The sequence below is a fragment of the Hemiscyllium ocellatum genome, chromosome 13, assembly GCF_020745735.1.
Source record: "Hemiscyllium ocellatum isolate sHemOce1 chromosome 13, sHemOce1.pat.X.cur, whole genome shotgun sequence".
Lineage (NCBI taxonomy): Eukaryota > Metazoa > Chordata > Chondrichthyes > Orectolobiformes > Hemiscylliidae > Hemiscyllium > Hemiscyllium ocellatum.
The window spans coordinates 40,884,079-40,894,462 of record NC_083413.1 but is presented as its reverse complement, the minus strand read 5'-3'; the positions used below and the strand labels follow the sequence as shown (position 1 = coordinate 40,894,462).

Below are 10,384 nucleotides of genomic sequence, written 5' to 3'. Positions count from 1 at the left end.
CCAACCATTCAACAATGCAGAAACTTAGAAACATGGGGAAGAATAATTTAACATTTAAAAAAAAACTTCTTTGGTATGAACATCATACCAAGGCCAGCATTTTCTGGTCATCCCTAACTCCCATTTGATAGTAATTGGGTAGCAATATTTGAACTGCTACAGTCCATATGGGTAAACTGAGTGACTATTTCAGGGGACAGTTTCAGAGCTGACCATATTACTATGGGTCTGGAGTCACCTATAGGCCAGATCAGGTAAAATGTCAGATTATCTCCCCTGAAGAAATATTCATGAAGTTAATGGGCTTTTACAATAATTCTCTTGCTTTGTGTCATTATTAATGGAGCAAGCAATTCATTCAATATTTAATTATTTGAGTGTGTATTAAAATTGCTCACCATAGAATGAAGATCCATGACATTAAAGGAACAATTTGCTTGAAGGAGGAAGATAACTGATGCAGAGATGTGGTTGTATGTAGGATATGGAGAGTCCAAAATTCCAAGAATTCTTAATTCAGTTCTGTATTCACTATTATGAACAGGAAACTGGGAAAATCACAATGCAAGTGGGATATGTTGCAAGAATGAATTTCCAATGAGATTCCAGATCAAACAATCAAATTCAAACATCCACATTACCTTTTTCAACACATTCCAAAGTACAGATACCAAAATCCCTGTTTATGCTTTTATGTCAGTAAACTGAATGTAATTGATTATTTTGCTTTCTCATTGAAACATATCTAATCATTTTTGTATGAAAAGCTACACAAGCAAGTACATAATGGTGAGATTTCAAACCTTTCAGTGAAAGGCAAGCAGTTATAAATTGAGAGTAAGAATAGGACTGCTGCTTTCTTTATTACAATCAATAAAAACTCTGCTGAATGTTAGATGAGAGTGCTCCCACACGTATGGTTTGACATAACAAGTTACTGAAATTATTAAGCAATGAAAATGAATTATGTAGATTATTTGCTTATTGATTATTAATGGTGTAGGACAGTTTGCAGAAGGGAGTAAAACTTGACTTATTCAGCCCTCCCATCCAATCTGCAAAAGTTCCTTCAGCTTCCAGACAGATTTAAACCTTGTTTCGGAAAAGCAATAGAGAGCTGTAAGCACATAATAATTCTTTCAAAAAGCTCAGGCATACTGGTACTTTTTATTGCCTAGTTTGTAAATAAAATGGAAGGTGCATTTTCACTCTAATAATGACATAAGAGTAATAGCAGTAAACAAAGAGTACCGTATCATAGGGTAAATGAGCAATGTCCGAAGTTCTTAGGTGATTTTCCGATTGTATATATGTAAATTAGGTTAATTGCTTTGAAAATCATTTACATTAATCCCATACTGATTATTGTACTTCATTATTAAAAATGTTTACCAAAAACCATTAGCCAGTTGGAAGTGTTTTGTGGTGGAATGGTATTACCGTTTTGAACTACAAGTTTCTGCAGTGGTGTCAATAACCATTTTAAATGTTATCTTTTTTAGAGCTTCCCTCCTCAATTTGCTTTGAAGTAGTATTTGCAAACCCATTTGAGGCTGTTTTAGAGTCTTTGTCATGTTCATAGTTCATGTTAGAATATGCTTCCAGAGCCACTTCATCCATGGTACAAGATGTTGTATAATCTGTATCATCTTCAGGAGGCCAGTTTGGTTCTTTCGTTATTATTCTTTGCATCTTCTTGTAACATTGTGTAGATTTTACTTTGCAACACTTTGTTAGGAACACCTTGAGGCATCTATTTTCTATTAGAATTTCCTATTAAAATAACATCAACATTATTTTATTAATTACTTTTTCTTCATTTAACCTACAGGTTTAAATTCTTTTGAATTAAGTGACACATCCTTCTGATAAAATGTACAGCAATTGTAATCTAAATAAAATGTCACAATCTCCTAAGTAAAAAGTGAATTTGTGATCACCATGTTTGTGGATGACACAAAAAATAATGGGAGGGACGTGGTGAAGATGACATAAAGAATCTGCAGAGCGATATTGACAGGTCAAGTAAGTGGACAAAAGCTTGGCACCACCCTCTTGATCTGTCCATCACCTTTCCCATCTATCTGCTCCACCCTCCTTTTTGACCTTTCACCTCCGCCCTTACCTTCATCTACCTATTGCATTCTCAACTACCTTTCTCTCAACCTCACCCCATCCCCTTTATCTCTCAGATCCCCGGCTCACAAGCCTCATTCCTGATGAAGGGTTTTTGCCCGAAATATCGATTCTCCTGCTCCTTGGATGCTGCCTGACCTGCTGTGATTTTCCAGCACCACACTCTCAATAAAATTAGGGAGATCTTGCTAAAACTAAACAAAGTACTATTTAGATCACACCCACAATACTGTGAACAGTTTTGGTCCTCTTATCCAAGGAAAGATATATTGGCTTTGGAGGCAGTCCAGAGAAGGTTCACTTGATTGATATAGAGCACGGAGGAATTTTCTTGTGACAAGAGGTTGAGTAGGTTGGGCTTGTACTCATTGAAATTTAGAAGAATGAGAGGTGACTTTATTAAAATATAGGAGTCTGAGGGATTTGAAATGGTAAATACTGAAAGATTGTTTCCTCTTGTGGGAGAGTCGAGGACCAGAGGGTATAATTTCGAGAGTAAGGGGTCACCTTTCTCAAACAGAGATGAGGAGGAATTCTTTTCACGGAAGGCAGGGAATCTGTGGAATTCTTTATCACAGAGGGTTCCAACATCATGTTATTAATGATAGTCAAGGCTGAGATAGATCGAGTAATAAGGAGAAGGCAGGAAAGTGGAGTTGATGAATATCGGATCAGCCATGAACCTACTGAATGGAGGTGAACAGTCAAAGGCTGCATGGCCTATTTTTGCTTCTATGTTTTATAGTCTTATTTAATGTCCAGTGCCATTGCACACAGAAGCCTGTGGCCCTGAGACTTAGCAGTTTGTGACAATGTAACAATTTGAACCAGGTCCAACTTTAAAGTCATCCATTCTGTCCTTAGGACCTCTTTCAAATTTATATATTCACAATTACAATGGAAACATATATAACACCTGCCATGCTGTAACTACAGTGTGTGGCTATTGGTGACACTCGAGCATCTCAACTGGGGCAGGGACCAATTGCAGATTGACAAGTTTTATACATGCAGTTTACAAAACAAAAGTCACTTTTGGAATTTATAATGGAAAAATTCGTGGAGTCAGCATAGGACTGTTTCAGGTCCTGCAATTTAAATGCAATGTTATAAGAATTTTCTTATTCTATGAACAGTTAACACAAATAATTTAGCATACGCATAAGTAGCCCTGCACATAAATTCTTGATTCACGTGCAACCCTCTTATCAGTTTGCAAATTTTAATTACAGCAAATGGTTTCTTATAACATTATAAAGGTTTTAACATATGATTTTCCATTAAGCTAAAGTTGTGCTGTAGCTGGTGCAAACAATCTGCTTTGAGACAGCCTCCTGTGCACTCAGTTGTTAGAGAAATGATGCATTGCTACCACTTTCACTGATGCACATCTGAAACAACCAGCTGCTGTAAAAGTAGGGGGCCCTCTTGTGGCTCAGTGGTAGTGTCCCTATCCCTGAACCAACACACCTGCTCCAGGAGGTTTTTAATAACATCTCTGAATTACTTGATTCGGAAAATATCTAGTCTTAGAGTAGACTGCACTTAGCAGGCTCTGCAATTAAATTGGGTATTAATTAAAAACATGGGTGAGTGGTGGGAGGAAAAATAACTGTTGAGGTGTGCATGAAAGCACCTCTGGATAGCGCAAGGGAAAAAAAAATAGTCTTGGAGTAAGTGGGTTTTGATTTCAGTGGAGCTTGGTACTGAAAGGAAGAAGTAGATTTGAAAGAACACATTTCACAAAAGCCTAAACAGAATGCAATTTGTTTTGCTGGTAAAGACAAAGCATAGGGAGTGATTTAAAAAAAAAGTCTTTCACATCCTGATCACATTTACACTATTAGACACCAAGGCTAGTTGCCATAAGGATATGGAAATCACCAAATAAATCCATGTTTATTGAATTATTTGTAATACATCCATTATGGAAATTAGGAAAAATCTCTTTGCCCAAAGTGTATGAAGCACATGGAGACCACCACCACAACCAATGTTCACTCTTAGCTGAACAAGCATGCAGCTGCTCCAATGTTCCATGCATGATGATTGGAATACTGATCATTGCATTGACTTCAGAAGTCTCTGCTGTGCATTGGAACTTGAAGGCCTGCATGAAAACTACAGGGAACGCATACCAACACAAGCAGTAATTGTAGCAATGTTGCATTTAAAGTGTTTATCTGTTTCAGAGACTTGCATTGCAGACACTAGCATTTGGAGGATTCTCCAAGTACAGTGTTAAGAAAGTCGCTCAAACAGCAATGTCCCCTCCCAAGCCAACATACCCAGCATCAAGGTGCTGGTGACTCCAAGTAAGCTTTGCTGGTCATGATATGGTATATACATGTCTGATATCAAAGTTCAAAAGGAACTGCTCAACTTGAAACATGTTCATGACAGGACAATTCCTGGAGGAAAGCGGAATGCTTTAGGAATGTCCTCAAACATTCCTGAAGAGTTCAATCATTCATATAGACCAGGAGTATCTTGATCCATAACCAAATGAACAAGGTCATTCTGGCAGGCATCATGAGACTTTGCCGGAAACACAAAGAGGTAAGGTTAAGGTAACTCATGTACTCAACACTTCCAGCACCACCTGCAGATCGTATCTTAAATTTATGAGCTTCCTCAGGAAGCATTGAATTACAGTGGGAGCAAGTCATCCTGAATCCCAAGGGATTGCTTAATGTGTAAAGCACAGGGAGTGAAAAGGAAGACAAGGATATATTGATAAGATTCGAATAAGTGGGTGATAGGTGATTCAAGGCATGAGTGCTGACACGAATCTGTCGGACAGAATGGTCTATGCTATAAACTTCCAATAACATTATGGACGTTTCATAAGTATCATGAATACATATGTCTAGCATAAGTAAACAAAAGCAATAGAGTTTCCCTATTTACCTCAATGGCCATTATGACAGCAAAATGAACAAGAACCATAACTAGAAGGTAAACTCTCCAGCTTCTCGGGGTGCAAACAAGCTGAGAAAAGAAAAGTGATATAACATTACAATGATAAAACAAAACATTAATTGGCTCTTTATTCCATTAATTTATCATAAACGTATTGATGGAGTCAGCTTTATTTTCTGCATCTAACTATCTGAGTTTGAGCATATTTGTGGAAATTGTTTGTCAAATGCTATGATTTTTATTACATTTGTTGTATTGCCTAGAAGTCAGGTTGTTAAAGTTTTAATTGATCAAAGTTTCCAAGCTCTTAAGGGGAACATATAGGATGGATGGAAATAAATTACTTCAGCTATATGGGGACCTTCAGATCAGGGAACATTGCATTAAACTTAGCACAAAATGTTTCAAGGATGAAACTTGAAAGACTTTCCAACATATTTTCAACACATAAAGGGTGATCAAAGTTTTGGATATACAATTAATACTGGATCAATTGTTCATTTAGATCTAAGTCTACTTTTTGTTAATAAAAGTTTTAAAGGGTTATGTGGCAAAAGCAAATATAAGGATTTCAGTTGCATGTCAGCCATCAATTGTTGAATGATGGGAAAGACTTGAGAGACTAAGTGGCCTACTCATGTTTTATGGGGGTCCAACAATCCACATTCTCAGTGCATCATGAACAAAGTACTTCAAAGACAACTATATTGTGACAGGACCAGAAAATAATGTAGTTATTTTCCCATGTTGCAAATAATTATTTTTATATTTTAAAATCAATTCTGAACAAATTTCTCTATATTACAGAAGAATATAATGCATGAAAATACTAGGAAATATTTTACACACAGTGGTAAAATACAGTGTTCCTGGAGGTGCAAAGCAAATGGCGAATCTGCAACCATCTATTTTCCATTCCTGCTGAGGTAAAATTTCACATGTGTTGATTTTACATACTTACATCTAGAGCATTGTATAAAGTTTCATGTTTGCCAAAAAGGAAATACAGACATGTTCCGAACTGAGCCAAAAGGACAATCATAAAAATATCTGCAATGAGAAAAGTATTGTCAAGGAATGAAGACGCTAACAAATTAATAAGCTTCTCTTGTTTAGAAATAGATTAACCAGATTTCTGATTCTAACATTATCTGATCTTACCAGCTCCAGCTGGTAAGTGAGCTACCTCCCTTTTAGGATCAATTCAATACTCTCAGTGGAGGATAGCCTTTGTCAAGATCCATCATAGAAAATCATGAGCACACTGAAAACCAAAGGCTGTGCAACCATGGGCCATCCTCTGAGAACAGCATTCTTCAGGAGACTGCATAATATGCCCTTTCAATTCTTCATTGAAGTTGGGAAATGACCAATACTTATTTTTTTATGAATCCTTATGAAGAAAATGATTCAAATGTGTCGGCAACTGAGTAGCGTTTTTAGGATTCTATCAACAACATAAACCACTTAATCAAAATACTGCAGATGCTGGTGATCTGAAATTTAAAAAAAACTGGAAGTGCAAGAGAAAACACAGCAGATCTAGTAGCATCGGTGAAGATAGGAACGGTTCCCATTTCTAGTTCAATATAAGCAGAACTGAAGAGTTTTGAAATCTCGTGGGTTTTTTTTTTAAAATCAAACCACTTAATCAGTATTTCATGCCTTTATAAACCACCAGATCTGTGCTCTTTGAGTTTGTGAAATATTAGATTAAGCTGAACCACAGTAAATCTCTCAATCACATAAACAAAACAAAGTGAGTGAACTAATGCTGATTTTGACTTACAAATTATCAATTTCAAAAATTACAAACATATTTGTACTTGATATATTTTGTTCTTCTTGATTTAACCACATTTTCACAAAGTATTACCTTTTCTCATTATAGAATTCCATAGAATTCCTACAGTGTGGAAACAGGCCATTTGGACCAACAAGTTCACACCGACTCTCCAAAGAGCATTCCACTCAGACTCACCTCCCTACCTATCCCCGTAAGCCTGCATAGCTAATCCACCTAACCTGCATATCCCTGGACACTATGGGCAATTTAGCACAGCCAATTCACCTAACCTGCACATCTTTGAACTGTGGGAGAGAACTGGAACACCCAGTGGAACCCCTTGCATACATGGGGATAATGTGCAGACTTCACACAGACAGTCCCCTGAGACTGGAATTGAACCTGCGTTCCTGGCACTGTGTAGTAACAGTACTAACTACAAAGTCACCATGTCACTTCATAGACACCGGCTTCTTTAAGGCACCTATTCCAGCCAAATTTGCTGACAGTTCTAAGGCAGGTAAGAAATATGCTGGAACTTCAGAAAATTTTGACAGCCTTGTTTTCTTTTACAATAGATGGTGAGCAAACTTACATATACAGCTAGTTAGAGACCTCAAATAGGGATAATGTCAACATCTTGTTCAAAGGTTTCTTTTAGAAGAAATATTGCAAGCAAAACCACTGTTTAACACTTGGTTTACTGACATAAGAAATAGAGCTAGAAGCTGAGAGTGCTAAGTACGGCTAATTTATTGTGGTTGGCAAAGGGAAGGTTTTGTTGAACAAGTGGAGAGCAAGCAAAATGCTTGCTTCAACTCCCTGGAGGACAAGTATGCCAGGACAAGAGTGCAACAAAATGAGAAAGGATTGCTGACCATTGCCCCTAAAAGCAGTGGATATTAGTTCCAGTTATCCTTCTATTTAAATAAGCCTGATTAGAAAATCCGTCCTTGCATGCCAGAAGATTGCATAACCAAGAGAATGCTGAAGCCAATTCTAATCCTGTCACTATATACACTTTTCTAGCAGAGGTTGCTGAATAGTATTGAGTGACAGAAATATTCAAACATTTTATTCTCCCTAGCCAAACAGTACAACAGTCAATTACAATGTCTTATTATTTTCCCAGATGTGATTGGCTCACCAAGCAGAGTTGATATCAAACCTGAAAATGTGCAACCTTGTGTTGCCTAGTTGAAACAATATAACCTTTAGTGGTACTTAGTGTTTAGATGAGAATCAAAATAAAATAAATTAGCACATAAACTACAGTGATAGGGATTTCTATTGAAGATCCACATGCTAATATTAATTTCTAAGGAAAAATCATTTATTAACTTCATGCATCTATAATTAGCTGAGTATCATAGTAAAATATAATTTAATTGATGCCAACTGAAATAACAAATTTCCTTACAGTTAGTATAGATTGGTTTGCGATAGGGCTTTCCTTTACTGAATACAATCGCTGTAGATATACAGTTGAAAAGAGACAAAAGGTACACAGTGGTATTCTCATAACTTTTGTAGCTGTCTTCATTTTTCAGAGCGATGGCAATAGTGTCTGATGTCTTGTTAGATGTGGTTTTGCCGTCACTGGTTAGATTTGTGGGATTGCAAGCTCTACAACAAGAAATTATTAAACAATTTAAACAATTATAAATTCATTGTATTATTGACTGACATTTTATGAAAAATATGCTTTGTATAAAGTTCCCCTCTCCCTTTTTAATGCTCCTACAAGCATTAATGTAGATAGAGAAAGCAAAATGGCCTGACTTAATTCATTTTGGCATACAAAATAATTTTTTTTGTATGATGGTTTACAATAGATTACCAATAGTGCAGTAAGATATTGTTAGTGTCTAAGAACAATTGGTTTCATTATTGAAAAATGCATTTAACTCAAATCCTGGGAAGATAAAATTGTAGGCCGTTGTTTCTTAATTACTAATGTTTTGCACAGAATACAGTTAAAATTAGCCACAATTAGTTTAATCTCCATGTTGGGGAATTTAACAGAAAGCATCATTACAGATGGTGTAAACAAATAATTAGCAGATCTATAATATAAATGATATCCACAAAGCTTGAGAAAGCAAAGAAACATTTTACCATCCTAATGCAATGTTTTGAAGAACTGATGGGAGTGGAAATTATATGAGTGGATATCAGCTCTTGCATTTCCTCAAGGATTTAATAGTGTCACCTGATGCATTGTGCAAAACCAATAGTGCAGAAAATGAAATAAATAAGTTATTTTTAGAAAAGGATGATGAAATGGAGATTTTGATGAGTTATAATGCAATTAATTAATCAATGAAATGTTCAAATATTCTTAGTTTTTTCATAATGTTCTAATAGGAAAGAGTTTGGAGGCAGCACAATAACCACATTTCCTGATGACACCAAAATATGTGGCAGTCACTAGAAACAGAAAATAGATTGAAAGTTGAGATGAATAGTCCGGGGGAGTGGATACACTTTGTGGAGCAAATCTGCTTCGATGTTGAAATGTGAGAAATTATATATCTAGATATTTAAATTAAGGCATAGAATGCACCATGATTTGCATGAATTGTTGTTAATTACAGATGAATGCAAGGGAGAATGTTTTGGAAGTGACCACTATCCATTTCTTCAAACATCGATCTCAGTGTGAAGAAGCCATTATCGCCAATAGGGCTATATTGTCTGACCAAGATACAACAAATCTCAAGAACCATGATTACAAGGTGTGATGTAATGTATATATATGTTTATATATATTTTAAAAATTATATTACATTTTGAACTAGTGGCTTGTGGGAACCTTTCTCTCACTTCCAACACACCCCATCTACCTAGACATCCAGTACTGGCATGTTACCCACCATCAATCTCTTAACCTCTTAACTGCCACTCTGACATTGACTGCCTCAACCTGTCCACCTCCCTCCCCCACTCCAACCACCTGACCTTGCAATGTGAAGGCTTCCATTCCCTTCGCTGTAATCCCAACCTCACTATCAAACCCGCAGACAAGAAGGGTACAGTGGTAGTTTGGTGCACTGACCTCTACAATGCTGAAGCCAGGCACCAACTCACAGACACCCCCTCCTACTGCCCCCTCGACCACGATCTCAACCTCACCACATCTGGGGATCTCCCATGCACAGCCTCCAATTTTATTGTCATGAACCTCGCACAAATCACAAACCTGACATCCCCGGTTGACCCATTGTCTCAGCCTTGAGTGCTTGTGTCCCACTCAACGTATCTCTGCATACTTTGATACAGTCCTGTCTCCCTTAGTCCAGGAAATCTCCACTTATTTTTGGGATACCACCAACACCCTTCACCTTCTCCAAGACTTTCATTTCCCCAGCCCTAACGCCTCGTCTTCAACATGGACATCCAGTCTCTGTATGCATCCATCGTTAAGTCAAAGGTCCCCAAGCTCTGCATTTCTTCCCCTCACGTCGTCCCAAGCTGTACCCTTTCACTGACAGCCTCATCCACCTGGCTGAACTGGTCCTCACCCTTAACAACATCTCC

At 37.1% G+C, this 10,384-nt stretch overlaps 1 protein-coding gene across 1 annotated transcript in view; it reads right to left on the bottom strand.

Moving 5' to 3' along the window:
- Window positions 1–1,482: 1,482 nt before the first annotated feature.
- The window catches only part of LOC132821326 (probable cation-transporting ATPase 13A4), an 81,642-nt gene continuing 72,740 nt past the window's right edge, over window positions 1,483–10,384 (bottom strand). Inside the window, exons 27-30 of the mRNA XM_060833909.1 lie at window positions 8,265–8,470; window positions 6,020–6,108; window positions 5,047–5,127; window positions 1,483–1,773 (exon numbers count right to left, since the gene is read on the bottom strand). Of these exons, the coding sequence (XP_060689892.1) occupies window positions 1,483–1,773; window positions 5,047–5,127; window positions 6,020–6,108; window positions 8,265–8,470 (667 nt within the window). The remainder of the gene's footprint in view (window positions 1,774–5,046; window positions 5,128–6,019; window positions 6,109–8,264; window positions 8,471–10,384) is intronic.